Consider the following 18,787-nt stretch of genomic DNA (forward strand, 5'->3'; position numbering starts at 1 on the left):
TTCAGTCTTTGGCCTTTTTCATATCTGCAAATACAAGTTTCTTATTAAAAGATAAAGAAAAACCCTTTCATCCTCTATGTCCCAACCTAATCTTTAAATACCCACTGAAATATAAGTAATTGAGAGATGCCTTTGGCAGCTGTGGGCTCACTCATCCCTTTCATGTACGTAGGCAGAAGATGACTAGGACTAAGGGTTGCTTAAGTTAAAACTGACAGTGTGATCACTGTGCCTGGCAATGAATATTAAAAGCAATGACAAGATTGACTTTATCTAGCTCCACTGTAGCTTCTACTTTTTTTTTTCTCTTTTCCATTTAAATGCTCCATTCCTCATTTCTTACTGCAAGGATCTGAGTCAGGAAAATACAGCTCAGGCTGACAACTTCCAAAAGTGCCTGCTAAAGCCCAGCTTGTAGTGTGCCAAACTTAAGACACTTAAAAGAGCTCAGCTTACAAAGCAACACAATTTCCTGAGAATAAACACAAATAAAAACACTCCTTGAGTGTCATGTGCTGTGCACACGTTTGAAGTTTCAAAGAGGCACCCCTTGTTTTTTTTTTTTTTTCTAAATGTTGGGCAACGTTGCTAAATCCTTTTTCACCTTCACAACCAGTTCTGTTCTCTCAGAAATGACTGCAGAGAGGCAGTAACCAAGAGGAGCTCTCCCACATGCTCTAGGGACCACGTTCGCTCCAGTTTCTGCTCCCAGCGATGACAGATGTTTTCCTGAATGTGCAGAATTCTTTTTTTTTTTCCCTAAAGAAATGCCCTGAAAGCTGCTAAGTGTCTCTAACTGAATGAGTGGTGGTTAAACAAGGGCATAAGACAGAATAAGCAAGTTGCCAAAATGCCTTCTCCCTTTAAATAGGAGAGAGCTCCAGTGCCTGCACAGACTTGTTCCAATGCCCAAATTGCTCTCACCACGAATATGTACCTTATTTCTAGCCTCAGCTTTCAGTCACTGCTTACAGCTGCTTCTTGGTGGGCTGGGTCAAAGAGCACCTCCTTCAGCTGAGAATTACATCCTTGTGCTGAAAACTACAGGCTAAGGTCAAGTCATGATTCCTCCCACCCCAAAAGCTCTCATGTTAATCAGAGCCACCATGTGATCCAAAAACTCCTGCTGAATTTTGTACTGGAGGTGGGAGCTGTTTCCAAGCAACAGGGCTAAAACCTTGGGCTGCCCAAGGTCACAGAGGATATCTCTGCTGAGGAGTGCACTTAGGCACTTGTGCAGCTGCTGCCCTGAACTCCACAGAGAGCATGCAAAGCCTCCTGGGGGATCCCCTCCTATGTTAAACATGGGCCAGCTGGTTCCTCTGCAGCTGCAGAACAAACCTAAGCACAGCTCTCCCATGGGCTTCCAGCCCCACCTATACTACAGCAAGGATGGAGGCAGCAACAGCACTGCTTGGGTGTCCATGGCAGTCCAATATTCTCCAATATTCTCCTCCAGCTCCCAGGGTTTCCCCTCTCCACTGTTCTCACCCCACAGTGATGCACAAGCACTGCTGGGTCCCACACTGCCATCAAGCATTGCTCTGCACTCACCTCTTCAGGCTGCCTCACAGTATCAATTGATCATTACAACTCCATGAGGGGCAGGGACCCAGTTCTTGCTACCTCTTCCCCCTCTCCCTGTCCTTCAAAGGAAAGAGACATTTGCTATCAGTCAGCTAGGAACAGTGTTCTCCTTGAGCACCTTGTCATCACAGTTTGTCCTCTTAAATCTTTCTGAAGTTACAAGATGCTTGCTGAAAGCTGATGGTCAAGAGCTTGCACAGCAAAATTGAGCTAAGCCTGGCCACTTTGTAAATAGCTTTATTGTACATGGAAAAAAGGTATAAAAGCCCTGCACAGGGCATAAACAAGCTGACTGTACATAATGGACATTGTTAGGTGTCTGAATAGGTCACTGACTCAAAGGAAAGTTCAGCTCCACAATGCAGGTCTTGAGCTCTGAATACAAGTAAAAGCATCCCTGTGCACTCACACCCCATGCATTCAGCACAGCTGGATCTTTTTGTATTTCTCACTGTCCATTTCCTCCTGAATTTCCCTAGTTTCCTTCCATTTGTATTATGAGCCTTTGTTCTTTCTCTGCCCTCTTCCTCCTTCTATTTTGAAGTGTACAGATGGAGTCTAAGGGTGGGGAAGCAAACAGTTACAGCATACGAGAAAAACAACTTTCACAGCTTAGTAAAAATAGGATAAACCAACTCTAGCACTGTATGGAAGCAGTGACCCCTGTTGCAAGAGACAGAACCCCGTCAAACTGCAGCTAAAAAGAATTTTGTATGTTAAGAAGTTAAAAATAGGGTCCTTCAAGGAATTAATTTCATCCTAGCCTTTGTTAGTTGTTAAATCCTTGCACATGAGGCTTTGCATTGGGACATTCATCATCCATCATGGTGGATGGGAATGTGATAGGACAAGGGAAAATGGCTCTAAACTGAAAGAAAGGAGGTTTAGATGAGTTATTAGAAAGAAATCTCCCACTGTGAGGTGGAAAGGCATTGGCACAGCTTGCCTTGAGAAACTGTGGATGTCCTGTCTCTGAAAGAGTTCAGGGCCTGGTTGGACAGGGCTTGGAGGAACCTGGTCTAGTGCAAGGTGTTCGTGCCCAAGGCAGGGGGGTGGAATGAGATGATTCTTTTAAGATCTCTTCCAACCAAACCATTCTAGGATTCTAAGAATATTCTTCTTCCCATCAAAGGTCTTGAAATATGACAAGCATTTGTGCAGTAGTTCAACTTTGAACATGGCTTAATTGAGACGTCCTGAGCAGCAGGTCTGAGTGTCCCTACAGTCTCTCAGTGTAAGAGAAAGGTAATGGCACAGTGACAGCCTGGGTTTGGGTCTGACACCAGTGAGCTTCTCCTTTGGGGTCAGACAAGTCACAGATTGCCCACTAACAAGGTGAATTCTGTAAGAGGTGCCTGCTGTGAAGAACAAGCCCAGAAGCTGGGTCACTGATGTACAGCTGAGAAGCACAAGCTGAGAGAGGTTCTCACCTCTAAGGACAGAGCCAGGAAGTGCTGGAAATACCTGCAGAAGTTGTCTAGTTGTTATGGGCATCACTTTGTTTTGGGTTTCACACTTAGGAGTGCCCCTCACTGAGGTCCAAAACACTCTGTGATGCCAGGGTTGTTCTGGGACCAGGGTAGGTCCTGCCCCAACAGAGCAGCACAGACAAGCTTCATACATTTTCTACAGCCTTTCTTTCCAAATATTCAAAGACAACCTGCATGCATTAAAACCACCATCAGGACTTCTGTTGCACTTGAGACTAGCAGAGCTGTCAGCTCTTTCAGTGATAATAATCACCTGTCAAAAATGCAGATCAGACTGGAGAAGAAATAAGGGTTAAAAGGAAAAGCATCAATAAGTACCTCGAGCTGGAGTCAAGGCAATCACGAGACTGAATTCAGCTGCTTTGGTGTCTTTTAATGCAACATGTTCCTCCTTTAGTGCAGGGGCCTTAGGGTGACTCCACAGTAGTTTTGTGCCTGTGGCTTTAAATTTGCTAATAAATGGTGTATGCACTCATGCATACCATGGTCATGGTAGGGGGGAGGGAGAAAAGAGAAGGATTTTAGATTACAACAAAACCAGCATTTGTCACTTGCTTTAGCTGGTGTGAGAGGCAGATTCCAGGCTCTTGGACTGAGGAAGAATATCTTCTGTTCCACTCCTGATGTGCTTGGCTGCCTTATGTCAAAACCTGTTTTAAATCCATTAATGAGACTAGGCTGAATCTACCTAACTTCTTAATATGCCAATGGAAAAAGGGCACCTGGGCATATTTCTGGGAACAACAGACATCCAAAATTCCCACCACTGTCACATGAAGCACTGCTCTATGGCCAGCTCCCTCCTCAAAATCCACTTTCTCCCTAGAGTATCAGCAAGTTGTCACTGATTGCTCTATGGAAAACACAGGAACTTGATGAGATTCACTTTTCTGTCTGTAGTGGCACCTCAGCACCAGCTCCTCCAGCACTGCTGCTGTGTTGGCATCCAGGTTCATACACACTGCTGAGATCACACGTGGATCAAGTTTTGATGCCCATCTGCTCTGAGGCCATGAGTGGATCTGCTCCAGCCAATAAGGATAATGGGAATGACAAGGAAGTGTTTTTCCTCCTGTAGTGCCCCATCCTGCTCTAAAGGGACCCCCCAGCACCACAACCATGCCCCTCTCCTCAAGAGAGGATGAGCTGGAAGCCTGCAAGGACAGGGCCCACTGTTGGTCGAGATGGGGCCTGTGCTAGGACAGTGACTTTCTCCAGAGAGCTGGAGAAGAGATGCAAAAGCTTCTTACAGCAAAATGAGAATTATTCCAGCATATGAAAATAAAGTCCTCTTTTCCAGACTGTTAAGGCACTAGTAGGCTACTTTTCTAAAAAAAAAACCTAAGTAAAAGGACACAGCAACAGTTAATAAAATGGGCAGCAGTATTTTTTGGCAGAAGTAATTTAAGGCTAACCTCCTGTTCCATGAGCAGTGGCAGCCTAAATGGGAAGGATTGCTGAGTCAGCTTTTGATTTGGACTTCACAATGTGCTCTATGTTTTCCAGCAGGCTCTAATCTACTAGGGAAAGCTGAAGTGGGGGGAAGAGGGCAAACATAAGAACTTTGAATAAATGTGGAAATAAATATATGGAATTCAAGTCTCTGTTTAATGAAAAAGGTGAAGAAAATGTATCATGGTGTCTCTGAATGAGCTCTGACTGCAAAGACCACAGGCACCAGCAGCTGCATGTGTGCGACTCCAGAGATGCTGTGCTAGCACTTAACCTATTTATTCTTGCAACTCTATGCAACAGCAAATGACAATCCTAATATTAACTAATCCTACTAGTAACCTTAACACATTTACACATAGAACAGCTTTCAAAACAGGAGATTGCTCTAAAGGACCTGGTTTATCCAGGACCTTGCCTCAACCACTGCTCTGGAGCACACACCTAAGAGACAAAGTATAAAATGGTCCTTCCTAGGTGCATGTTTCCTGCCTTGAGAAAAAAAGCTTGCTTTGGAAAGATTAAGGTCTTTAACTAAGAATGAAGTTCCTTCACAATTTAAATCCACCCATGACAGTGGCTCCAGCACTCAGCTGTTGCAGGGCTGTTTTAGCACGTGATGCTGGCAGTCAGGCTGCTTTCAGCTAAGTGCACTGAAATAGCTCAGCAAAAAGATCCAACAGCCAGAGATGTGAGAGGAATAGTGGGAGCACAACAGCCAGTGGCCAGATGATCTGGCTGACGCTGCAGGAGCCTGAGCCTGAAAGAAGAGTCATGCGAAGGACCACGCTGTTAACAGTATCTTTTGCAAGTAGCCATGAAAAGCTTTTATATTCAAATAAAGGACTTGGCAGAGAAAAATCACTTGCTCTCATTTACTCTCTCCACACTGAGTGAAACTTCAGTTGAATTAAGAGGCTGGGTTACTATTCCCCTCCCTGTCTCCTGCAGCCTCTCAGCGGTGTTTGCTTTTCACATGAAGATAGTTATCCTAATTTTTTATCAGCTTGCTTTTCCTTCAGCAACTAACCATGCTGAGGTGCCCAAACTCTACAGTGTGCAGTGTGCACAATTGCCATACACACTAACTCAAAACAATTTGCTCCCAGGATGCTCCCTGATGCAGCAGGTGCTGAGACCCCTCTGGCACAGCACAAAAGGGGAGTCCCCTCCTGCACAGCTTTACCCTGCCCAGAGGAGTTCCAGTTGTGCTAGGATGTTCTCTGCTACCCTCATCAACAATTACCTCTTTATTTTGAAGGTTTCTTGTAGCAAGAGTTACATTCTATATTCTGCAAAAATTAAATAAGGAGACACTACTAGTAATGTTGTAGATTACACTTACTACAACCAGTGAATGCAAAATTAGCCAGAAAATATCCTACAGGCAGCTCCCCGCCTTCAGAGCAGCAGGGGAGGCGGTGGGGCTGCACTGCCCAAAGTGACAGACCTCTGTGCAGCCAGCCCAGGTGCCCCAGCAGGCACTGCCCAGCAAATCCCACCTGCAGAGAACTGATCGGACCAGCACAGGAGGCACAAAGCCAGCTCAGATCTGACATCAGCACAGCTCATCTGCACAAAGCCATGCTTTGCTAGCAAGCCCCCTGAGAACTGGCAGGTACACTGTGTGTGGGGCCAGCTCAGGAGCGTGCAGGCTTCTCACAATTCATTCACAAGCTGTGAAGGGGAAGAGGCAGCTGCACAGGCAGGAACCCCAGCATGTCTGAATGTGTATCAGCTCATGGCTCAAAGTCCTGAAGGGAGTGCAGAGATGAGAACACTTAAAGTTACTTTAAAAAGTTTCTCAGCCCTCAGCGTGCCTTCTGGATGACTGTTGAACTTGATGAAGAACCACACAGCAGAATGATATCAGTACTTGATACTCTCTGAACTGAGGCTCTGGGGATGATGACCACCCACCACATCCAGCTCCCCAAGCCCTGAGCATTTCCAAGGAATGGGGTCTTCACCTCTTCCTGCACAGCAATCAATCCAGAGGCGCCTGGGTTTCTGGGCAGCTGCTCTCTTTTTAGTTACATCACAAATCAAAGTAAATAAAAAAACTGTCAGGGGCCTCTTCCAAAAACTCAGCCTGAATCTCTTCCATTTTCAGCCCCACAGCCTGTGGACCCAAGAGGACCCCATCCATTATTTCTCCATCTGAAGCATGTTACCACTTTGCAAAGCTCTTCCTTTTATTTTACACACCACTGAATTCCCCATGGCATTCAGCATAATCTCTGAGCTGATGCTTCAAGGTTCCCAGATTGTCACAGCCACAGCCCTGTTAAATTGGTATCAATATTTAAAATCAGGAGGCCTCTTCCTCCAACACAATCTGCATTTCCAGGTTTATCACAAACAGTAAAAAATTCATGTGTGTACATTTGGCTCAAGGTGCACATATGAAAGCAGATTCACTCATGCATCAGCCAGACAGCTGACATCCATCCTGACATTTATCTCCATGGATGATGAAAGATGAATCACTCACAGCTATACAGCTGGGGAGTTTGCCCTTGGTCAAACCAGTAAATGACATAAATCAGCCACTGTGCATCCTCAAATTCAGAGACAGGCACCTTGGGAGAGCTGGAGAGCAAGAGGGGCAGTGGCAATCTCTTCCACATGAAACAGGCATAAAGACAACCACATCCTAGTGACACCTAAATAAGATCCCCAAAAGCAGAGCTCAAGAAATCTGCTGTACTCTGACATATTTGTAATTGTTTCAAATGATTTGTTCAACAATTAGTTGCCACTGTTAATTAAGCTCACAGAAAGGGAGGATTCTTCATTTATTTGAGTTGAAGAACTCAGAATTAAATACAGTTCTTTACCAGAGAGGCCAGACAAAGGCCACTGGTTTGGCACAGGGGTGACTGGGGAGAAGTGTGCCATGCAGGAGCTGCAGCTGACAGTAGGTGACTGAGGAGCCAGTTTGCAGGCCTGCCATGTTAGGAATGCCCAGTTCAGAGAGGGTTATGGAGTTTTGTCCTTTTTTTTTGTTTTTGTTTTGTTTGGTTGGTTTTTTTGGGTTTTTTTTTGTTTTACTGAAAACCTTTTTTCATGCACAATCAGACTTTTCACCTAAAAGCAGCAGTATTTAGCCCAGCAGTCACAAAGGCTACATGGGAAGCAAGTGCTACAAGAAAGACAATCCAGAAGCTCAGGGTCAGCCTCAGAAAATGGTGCTAAAGCCCAGAGTCTCTCCTGCAAAGCACAGATCCTGACAAGAAAAAGGATACTGAAACTTTGGATTTTTTCATTGCTACTAAAAAAAAACAAAACCAAAACGTAGCAAGAAGCCAGGGTGGGCTCATAAAGGCACTGTGTTCCAACACAGCTGTACATGCTGCTCAAAACTGCTTCAGGCTGAGATGTTTGTGCTGTTTTAGTCTGGATGGCACTCAAAGCCTTCCTTTTATTTCAAGAACAGATCTGACTCCAAATAACCTAGTGTGACACCTGCCACTGAGTCCCACACTTGTTAAAGCCTGCTTCACTGGCTAAGGGCGAGCAGCACAAATACCTGCTGACCTGGCTCCACATGAGCAGGGCAGGTTGTGGAGCAGGAAGGTGCCAAAGCTGACCAGAGGATCCCTGTGCCATGCAGAGACAGGAAAGCTTTTCTTGTAACAGCAGTGCTACCTACTTCCCATCCTGCCTGCATAGTGCTAAAGGAAGGAGGCAGCAGGAAATTTTTTCCCAGGAGACATTTGTTTGTAATAAAAAGAAGTAGAAGATAGACAGCTCTGTAGTGTCCATCAACAACAGCTATGACCAACTAATATTCACCAATAAACTTTTACTTCCAAAGGCTTTGAGAAAAGTAAGGATGAAAAAACCCTCCCCCATTTGTTTGAGTACAGGTATTCTATCCCCATAAAAAATCCAAACCCTGCCCTACAATCACAATAATGACCAGGGGAAAGCTGCTAAGCACCCTGGCTGTCCCACAGGACCTGTAAAGCTGCTGCTATACTACTCCTTCAAAAGATTCTTAAGGGTCCTTGTTAAACTTGGTCATGAAGCCATAAAGTGAGGATGGAGACAGCTATCCTGTACAGCCTTCAAAGTCAGCCCAAAGCACATGACCTGCTTTGTGCTGGTCTGTTTGCAGAGGCCATGTAATTCTCCAGAAGTGTTTTTGTTTCCAAAACAAATGCTACACACTTTGCTTTGACTTGGGAAAGTAGAAAAAATCCCTCCCAGAGCAAACAGCCAAATAGCACTGGCGACGCTCACAAATGCACGCGTGTGAGTGGGAAAGGAAATGAAGAGCCCTTCCAGCTTTCCAAAGGGATATTGCAAACAGCAGGGAGGGAGAAGGGATTTCACACATTAGGAAAAACACCATGATGGTGCTTGTCCTTAAAGCAGACGCTACAGAGAATGCCCTGGGCTGCACTGTCTGTTTAGCACTCTCTAACACCCAGTGTTGGATGGAACCCCTTGTGGCAGGGTGCACATCTCAGCACCGTGATGGCTGCAGGTCAGCGCTGTACAAACCACTGCTCAGCCACCTTCCTATTTTTCTGGCCTGAACAACTTTGCTGTGCATCATCCAGACCCTACAGCAAAGCCAAGGACATCCCTGCATTCCAGTCCCCAGAGAGTCAGAGCTATCACATATACCAGCTGCTTCCTCAGCCGCCCTGCAATGGGAAACGTGCAGGTCACAGATGAGGAGGCAGACATGCTGCATCCCAGTCACAGTGTAAGGAAACAGCACAACCACACTGAAAAAAATCACTCTTCCAGTATTCTCCCAGGAAAGTTACAAAATCTCATTTTTCACACGCTTACGCCTCTGCTGGGTTTTTGCAGAGCTTCCCTGTGTGAGCTGCACTGGCAGGGAGGCAGCTCCAGAGGAGTCAGGAAGGTTATCCTGCCTCTAGCAGAGGGGAGGGGGTGGGGGGAGAGAGAGATGAAGCCGGCTGAATTCCCACAGGCTTTGCATTATGAAAGCCATGAGCAGCAATCAGCCAGCCTTCCCGAGTTCTCTTTAACCCCTTCCTTGCTGCTAAACAAGAATCTGAACAGACCTCTGAACAGCAAGCACATACTGGTGTACAGCATACCCAACAAAGCATACACATACTCAAAGTGAAGGCAAAACAGGCAAGAATCTAAAAAAACAGTCAATTACTTTCTTTCAGTATTTTCCAAGAGGTGCAAGTTTCCTCTGTACTTGCATTAATGGGTGCTAGAACCAGACCTGCTGCACTCAAGCCTACAGCTTAAAGGGGGGGAAGAAAAGTGTTACAATCCAACTCTGCACATGCCCAGGACTTGTTACTTCAAGAAATGCCATCATTGTTCTCCAGCCAGGCAGCCAGCGATGAACAGGCATCACCATTGTCCACTGGCTGCCTGGGGGCTTTTAGTAACAGCACTGAAGTATGAGCTCTTGAAAGGGTACCAAAGATTTTGCACAAAGTCAGATCAGACTCATATATATCCTCTATTATTTGCTGATAATCATAGAATCCTAGAATGGTTTGGGTTGGAAAGGATCTCAAAAAGGATCATCTCATTCCATCCCTCTGCCTTGGCAGGGGCACCTTGCACTGGACCAGGCTGCTCCAAGCTCCATCCAACCTTGGACACTCCCAGGATGGGGCAGCCTGTGCCAGGGCCTTGCCACCCTCACAGGGAACAATCAATAGCAGATGCTGTGAGAAGAGATGGCACAAAACACATCTTCCCCTGGGATTCCCAGAAAAAAGAGTGGTGTCCAACAGAAATGTCAAATAAATCTGTTCCCTCCACTGCCTGCCTCAGCGGGTACAAGAGCATGTCACACATGTCCTTGCACACCCAGGGGGACCTCTGCTGCCAAGCCAGCCCTGGTTATCTGCCTCTGCAGAGGGTCCCTCTGCACTGCCACTGCCTCAAGGACCACGCAAGCTCTGAAAAGCACAACGGCAAGGGCCCCGGGGCAAGAGGACTGGGCTGTGACCCAACACATTAGTAAGGCTTTGAAACTCCTTGGATAGGGAAACAAAGTACTCCATGGCTTGGCAGACTGGATTAGAGCACCCTGGAGAGCTTGAGACAGACTGGAGCTTGTTTGAGGTGCCCTTTCAGCTCAGACTGTGCACCAGTTCACTTGAGGCTCAGTTTTTCTGCAGGAATAAGAGCAGTGGAAAAAATGGGGGACTCTGCCACCCCCACACCAGGACAGCAACAGCTGAAGTGAATCCCAGCTATCCTAACCATCCTCATGGCAGAGGAAATCCCCATGGGCCAGGCACACACTTGCTCAGCCTCTCCCGGTCTTTTTCTAGACTCAGACAAAAGAGCAGTGCCAGAGACTGGTGCCAGCTGAAGAGGCTGCAGCTCTGAAGAGAGACCAAGCACCCTCCAAGAGCTCAGTCACACCAACACCTCCTTTCAGGCAGGAAGGGAGAAAGCTGGCATTAGTTGGCAACCAACCCTAATTGCTTGACTTCACATCTTGATATCAATCCAGCCAGCCTGAGCATGCCCATTTTCTAAACACAGTCCTGCACAAGGCTGACAACACAGCATGCAGATCAAAGTTTTGGCTAACAAATGTGCTGGAAAATACTGGTGTGCTGATTTTCCATGAATGAGGCCACTAGTATGAGATTTTCCATGAATGAAGCCACTACTGTGTGAAAAGCCTGGGGCAATAGGACTGCCTGAGAGCAGGGAGCATCACTGCCACTCCAGCCTTACTTGGTTCATATTTTATGAAGAATGATTCAGCTGAACTTGCTCTTTGACATGAGAAAAAGGGAGGAACACAAGTGTGGGAAAGCAAGAGGATGTAGCACAAACATCTGGTATGGGGGAGACACTCAAGGGAGATGGTAAGGCTCAGTTAATATGCAAGGAAGCACTATAAAAGCAAAATAAAACAGGAGTGGAAACAAATCTTGGTAGACACCAACCCAAGGCATGGCACAGCTGGGAACAGGAGCTCTTATATCCACCTTCAATCCCAGGATTTGTCCATAAAGCAGGGCTGCCCTTCTCACCTCTCACTCCAACCAGCATGGGAAGATACAGGGGTTTCCCTCTGCAACTTTGCAAGGGGTCTGGAAGAAAAATTCAGCTGGCTTCATTCCCCATTAGCAGTTAATTTCCTCAGTCATTTTCACAGAGGGAGAAAGAGAAATGCTCATGATCCAAGAGATGAAAGCATATGAAAATAAGCCTCATAAAACCTGTGCTGCCCTAAGGGAAAACTGCCCCACAATTTTCATTGGGGAATTATCAAAGGCCCCAGACTAGTGGGGGGTTGTTTTTATTTTATAAGACAGATGCTTTAGAGAAGTAAGTCCTCAAATAGCTGAGATTCCATTCTGCTGAACCTCCAACGAGACAAGAAAAAGAAACAGCTGATCCCACTTAGTCCAGCCCAGGCATCCAGCTCAGCCACATCAAGACAGAGGACTGGAGTAAGGCACAAAGGACTGGAGAAAGAGCTGTACAGGCACTGCTGAACTCCTTTCCAAGAAGATGCCACTGCCCCAAAGAAAGGCAGCTGCACGCGTGGTAGCACGGCCACAGGAAAGCACAGCACACAGTGAAAGAATCTCATTCATTTCTCTTACAAACAGAGCCTGGGGTAGAAGGCATTGACTCATTTGGCCTGAGAACAAGAAAGAACTGCTCCTGGGAGACGAGTTTAAAACAAGGATGTTTAGTGCACGTTTTGCTTTGAGTCTGGGAGAGTGAGTATGAAGCTTCCCACACTCAGAGCTCTGTTTCTTATCAAAGTTGGTTTAACATAAGCTCAGGAGAAAGAATTGTTCAGAAAAGGGGCAAAGTCCCAAAATGGCAGAGCTGTGCCTCTCATAGCTAAGCCTCAGAGGTGACTGCAGCCCTGGATAAGGCTGTCTGCAGGCAGCAGCCAGGTCCCCAGCACAGGATCCAGTGGCAGAGTGGCCATGGCTCACAGCTGCACAGCCAGACTCACTGGGCTCCTCAGCTGGGCTGTGAACCCCTGAGGGTGCCCTCGCTGCTGCCAACCTGCACTGGCCGAGATGGGCACCCTCAGTGCTGTGGGCTCTCATTCCATGTGACACTGACTTCAAGGGGGGAGGCAGATGCTCAGAGGTGTTTCACATGATTTACAAGTGTGCAGTAATCAGCATCTAATTTACTATGGCTGATGAAAACACTGCAACACTGAACAGATCATTTTCCCCAACAACAAACTTCCCCCTCTGGACACGTACAAACACCTTTCCACATTCATCCCTACAGAGTCATTAATCTCAGGTCCACTAGCAAATAAAACCAAGATATTCCAAAATCTCACCCAGCCTCCTTACCACTTTGACTTAAGGAGTGGATATGTGTAAAACAGTAGACAGACACTAACAATGAATAATTAAAATGAAGTTAATAACAACCAGGGATCTAAGATCTGAAGAGAAATTATTCACTTGGAACAGCTATTGCCACATTTAATCTTTCACAATAAAAGCATATGAATAGGAAATAAGTAAAACTAGCTCTTGGGCACAGAGTATTGCCCCTGGCTGGTTCATCATGTTCACAGAAAAGTATGTCATGTGCTACTACACCCAGACGTTTGGCTGTGGTGCAGGGGGCTGGATCTCTCCGTCTGGGAGAACAGCACTCTCTGGAGCACATTGAGGGAAGAGCAGGAGAAAGATGGGAAGCTTTGAATTCACTAGGAAGAGCACAACTATTCAAGTGCTTAAGTGACTGTTGAAAAAACCCACCACCAGCTCCCCCAAAGGTCTTGGTCACTTGCTTTACTGGCATTCTTACTCATCCTGTACAAGAAAAAAGTCCAAGAGTTTTAGCTAAATAATTGTTTGCAGTTGATGCTGAGCTGAAGAATGTAAATTCTGCTTTCTGAGGAATAAAAGCCCATGGGATTGCTATGAAATGAAATTGCTCCCTACAGGCATGCAAGTAATGCAGCACTTGCTCTGGATCATCCAAAGATTCCAAAAACTCAGAGCCTGTGCCTGTCTCACCAGTGTCCACATATGATCTCAAGTAACTAGTTTTGGTCATAATAGCAAAGGAATCCAGCCAACTAGTGCACAAAGAGCATCTTTTGCAAGAAAAAACTTGGGATCCAAAGTAGCTCCTAGGAGGGACCAGGCTGGAGAGGAAGGTTGGCTTAGAAATTACAGTAACATGTCAAGATGGTGCAAACAGGCATCAGGCTCTCCCACCATCCCTATCCTCCCACAAAGATTGCCTCCTTGGCTCCTCCTGCACACTGAAGGTGGAAGAGAAGCCATGGACAGATGTCTTCCTGCTGGAGTCCCTCTACTCCAACATTAGCATGCAGCAGAGTAAATTATTACTGAAAGAAAAGGTCTGAAGCTTTTCACACCATTTAACAGTCAGTCCATGTGAAGTGCTCTCCTGTAGGCTCTGGGAGGAAGGCATCCATCATGAACAGGCTAGAGTTTATCTGGCCTTCTTTGTTCAGGGCAAGTATGTGTTCTCAGGGTCAGAGCTGTCCTGCAGTGCCTCTTCCTGCTGGGTCTTGTACTGAGGTCCAAACCCTTGCAGCCCCAACACAGCCCGGGGGTCGGCGAGCACAGCACTCCCTGAACTCTGTGGGGGCAGTGCCTGCTTGCTTCAAAGGCAAACTGTACCCAGTGTTTATACCAGCCTACAAGGCATGAAAAGGCCTAGGAGGTCAAATATCCACCACTGTAATTTCAGGCAGGATCAAACAGAAAGCAACAGCTGGACCGAGTGAGCAAGTCCACGTTTAATTACAAATGGTTTCGGTAATAAGCAAAAGCAAGAACAAAGCCAGTGAAAAACCTCTCTTTTTCTTCCTGGCTCCTGTTCAGGCTGTATAGAAACAGCTGCCTAGAAGAGAATCTCAAATAAGATCCACCAACTACATTTTTTCTATTTTCAGGACTGCCACAGCACCACTGTTCCCTGGGCAATGCCACCGTGCTTTGACAAGCACCAAGGACGGACAGACAGATCGCAGCTGCAGGGCTGGGTCTGTGCAGGGCTCTCCCAGCCTGGAGCTCAACTCCTGTGAGTCTCACAAGTACATGCACAGAGTCATTTTGTGGTAAGCTGCTTGGAGGATTTAATTTGCTTTAACATGCTCTGAATATGAAATGCTGCTGTAAAACGGGATTGCTAGCTCAGAGATGATGGACCCTGCTCACAGGTCCTGCCTGCCTGGGAAGAGGGCAAAAAAAAATCTCTTGGAGTACCAGGAATTCCCACTGATCCCTCCATCAGGTCAATGCATTTCATTTACAGCCAGGATTTACTTTTGCTTTCCCCAAAAGGTCCTGGAGCAATGATTAGGGATAGGAAATGAGCCTAAAACACACAGATAAGAAGGCTTAGCTGGGTGGGTGGAGGGCTTTTTTTCGATGCTGGGAGCCTTCCCCCCATTTATTGGAGCAGCAAGTGAGAGGAAATCACTGGGTCCCCTCACACATCTGATACTTCTGATAGCATCAGTAAGAGCCTTACAGAACCCAAGAGCACAACAGAAACAATTGGAACAGACTATCACAACCTCAAACCTCTGCAACAAACCCACACCCACTGCTGACAGAACTGTGTGTCACAGGGGGACACGATGGGAATAATGTGAAGGCTGGGTAACCATCACATCCCTGGGAACCAAGGGCTTCTGACCTTTCTAGCAAAGCCTGCTGAGAGAACTGGGTGGGTTGTTTTGTACTCCTGGCTTTAATTACAGCCAAGTGTTTAAGTTATTCTCCTCCAACCACCCCCATGTCCCTCACAAGCACAAATCTAGCTTTTTATAGCACATCCGGTATGGATGTTAAACACATTCAGGAAATGCACTTTCAGCCCCAAACATCCCCTCCCCTGGACCAGTCAGGGTTTGTAACACGGACACGTGGAGCCGGATGTTTGGTTTTGTGACCGTTGCTTTTCTGGGTTACTTCTGTCTGTTTAGAGGAGGGAAATTCAATAAATGCAGGGCAGGCTGGCTGCATTCAGAAATGATACATGCTGCTTGCAAGGTGAAGAAAGAAAAGCCAGATGGAGAGGCCACTATTAGCTGCTCAAATTCCCTGCACACAGGGCAAGGCTTTTTTTTTTTTTTTTTAATAGCTGACAAAGCTCCTGGGGCTGACAATGGCTCACAGCACAGTGGGGGTCCACAGGCACAGCTCAGATCCCAAAATCATGTTTTTCACTGCCTTGTGGCAACAGACTGGGGCTCTCCCATAATGCATAAAGGAAAAATGCACCCTCTTCCCTAAAACTTCTATTTTAAGTAGACAAAAGGTGCAAAGAACTGTCAGGCTATGGCAGGCTCTGTTGGTCCTCAAGCACTGCTCTGGCATGTCACCAAGGCTTGTGACTCTTTGCTCCAGAGCAGCAGGGTCTGAATAGCTTGGCTCAAGTCTAAAACTCGACCTTTGTAATTTGCTTAACATATGGGGCTTGCCTCTGGCTTTAAGGAATACCACAAGCCTGCTAGTAATTTTCTTACCTGAAAATACCCTGGCTGCCTTCCCAGCTGGAAGCATCTTCCTAAGCCCAAAGGCAAGCATGTTCGCTGGCAGTCTCAGGGATCAGTCTCAGATACCAGTCCAAGGCTCTCAGATCAGAGGGCCCATGCTGGCCAGATTGCCCCAGAGAACCTCCTGCTAAAGCCTCAAGAGAGCTGGGCTGTTCACACACTGCTCCAAACAGCACTGCTGCTCCTCTGCCATAGGATCCCTGCACAAGGATGCCCTGCAGGAGGCTGTGAAAGGGAAGGCTTTTGGGGTGTCCTGCATTGGGGTTTGGTGCTCTGGAGAAAGGCAAGACACACAAGTCCAGGATATCTTCCCCACCCTTCTCCACAGCCAGGTCACCTCATGTTCTGGCCAAGCAACTGTCAGTAGGACATCACACATCAGCAAGCTGAACAATGACCTAATTAAGCTGCTTCCAAAATAATCTCACTGAAGGAAAGTTAAAGTCCTTGAACTCATTATTTCTTATATTGATTTTTAGTCTACTTTTTTCCATATCTGATGTGAATTCTTCAGGTATCTGCAACATTGATTCAAACTGAGCTGTGGCTATTACTGCTGAGCAATCCAAGCTCCAGCAAGAGCAACCATGCCCCTTGACAATGACCAGGCTGCAGAGGTCCAGGGGCCACCCAGCTCCTCCCCATGGCCTGTAAGGAACAGGAGGAAACAGGGATCTCTGCTGAACTGGCAGGTGAACAGCCCCTGGAACTTTCCCAGGGGGCTGCCAGACCTGCCTGCACTCAGAGCAGCAGACTGGAGGGCAGGTTTGAAGACATGGGACCACCAGCTGCGTGCACAGTGTGCAGCTGCCCCAGCTACAGCTGCCACTCGAACAAACTTTGGCCACCAAAAGTGCACAAAGAATGCCAGCCCAACCCAAGGCAAGTTTTCCAGCACAAAACCCTGTGCACAACACTTGGGTTACAACTGATGAGCTCTGTAGGGACAAACCCTTGCGCAGTGTGAACAAGAGCATGAAGGCTGTGGTTGTCTATGCCTTCATTCACTCAGAGAGCAGCAGCTGTCAAGGGCTGTGCACAGACAGACAGACAGACAGACACACAATGCTTTCACTACCCTGAGCTACGTACAAGCTGTGCAACACTTAGCTGGAAAAATGAGTGACAATCCAGCTGCAGCAACTGAATAACAGCATCCCAGGGAAAGGCAGCCTTAGCTCACACTGGAGAATTTCTCTAAGCACACAGGAAGGACAGTGTATTTATTTGATGGGTATTGTTTCTGTGTGATCAAATCATATGCAGCTTAGGGCTTTCAAATATCAATGCAAACAACTGAGTTAAATAAAAATCATCACTGGAACACAAGAGGCATCTCCTCTATTCCTAAGAAGCTGGTGATCTCCCAAGCTCATCAGGAACCAGACTGGCATCTCAGATGCACAGGGGACCCGACCTCCTTGTATCTTTGACAAGCATTATGATAATCTCAGAATTAGGTGTTAGAGCTTGAACAGAAAAGTGACAAATCCACATCAAAATGATATTAGAGAACATCAAAGAGGCAAAAACATCTCTCATTTAAATGCTCACCCAAAGTCTCTAAGAAGCCACAGGCCAGCCTGACATGGCTTTTTATAGCCCTGAGAAGCACCTGTCAAAGGAACTGCAGGCAATCTCAGCAATGTTCCTTGGCTACCTGCAGTTTCATCAGGCTGCTTGAGACAGTCAGATCACTATTTCCTTACTGGGATGAATGATTTATGAGGATTAAAAAATGTGAGCCTGAACCTATGAAGTGAGTCACTGGAACTCACAGGCTGCCTCCCCCGCTTCCCTCCAGCCCAAACCCTCACACCTTCCAGGCCTAGTCCTGCTCCCACTGAAATACTGCAGAAAGCAAACACCCATTAAATACTGCAGAGCTGCACTGCTGGCTCCAGTGCCATCTCTCTCACTGAGGGCCCATACCCGGGCAGGGAAATTCCAAACTCACCCCGAGACTGTGGGCAGGGAAGCTGGAGCGGCTGCCTGCAGTTTCTCTTGCTGCTTCAGAAAAGATTTAGCTTCTTTTGAGTTTGAGTCTACTTCTTTAGTCACCCTGTTGGAGGAAAAGAGAAAAAACAGAGGGTAAGGAAGAGCTGTACTCAACAGTAAAATCAAAGCTCCATCAAGGAAACACAGAAAACAGGTACAAGAGTCTGCACATCCCCTGCACAGAGATCACCTTCATCAGCTGCAAGCTGAAGAACACACATCTTGTTAAGATTTCATTCCAGTGGCAAACCCTCTACATTCATGGCAGAAAAAAGAAAAAGAGTAGCTAATTAGAGCTGGGGGAGGAGGGGATGTTTTTTCTTTCCAACAAACTGGAATGCTTATTCATTCAAACAGGCCTGTGTCACTAGCAGCTACTAAATGCTCTCCTCAGGTCACTGGGGGCAATTCCAGGCTCTTAATTGGGCTCTTGATTTTCTCATTTGTTGGTCAGTGAGGCAGCTCTTCAGCCACCCATGTCTCATGGCACACAGGCTTGGCAACATCTGCAACCCAAAGCAGAGCATGGAAACTGGCTCTGGGGATGGGCAGTGGGAGAGAAAGGTCTGACAAGGCAGAATGTAGAAATTTACTCTCATTTTCTAGTTAATTTTTGTTTGAGGCCCCGAGGGTGCAAAATATTGAACTTCAAAAAATTATAAATCAATATGGCATCTACAGCAGGGAATGAATTATAAACATGAGAAAGAATCTCTAGAAAACCACTCAATAATTAATTGTTAGAGAA

The 18,787-nt window shown here is 46.5% G+C and overlaps 1 protein-coding gene across 1 annotated transcript in view; it reads right to left on the bottom strand.

The window, feature by feature from the left end:
• The window catches only part of CFDP1 (craniofacial development protein 1), a 59,429-nt gene that overhangs the window by 24,743 nt on the left and 15,899 nt on the right, over positions 1-18,787 (bottom strand). The window contains exon 5 of the mRNA XM_054296178.1: positions 17,999-18,103. Within this exon, the coding sequence (XP_054152153.1) occupies positions 17,999-18,103 (105 nt within the window). The remainder of the gene's footprint in view (positions 1-17,998; positions 18,104-18,787) is intronic.

Source organism: Melozone crissalis, unplaced genomic scaffold, assembly GCF_028551555.1.
Source record: "Melozone crissalis strain CALT ecotype California unplaced genomic scaffold, PUWL_Pcris_2 ptg000007l_1, whole genome shotgun sequence".
In the NCBI taxonomy this organism is placed as follows: domain Eukaryota; kingdom Metazoa; phylum Chordata; class Aves; order Passeriformes; family Passerellidae; genus Melozone; species Melozone crissalis.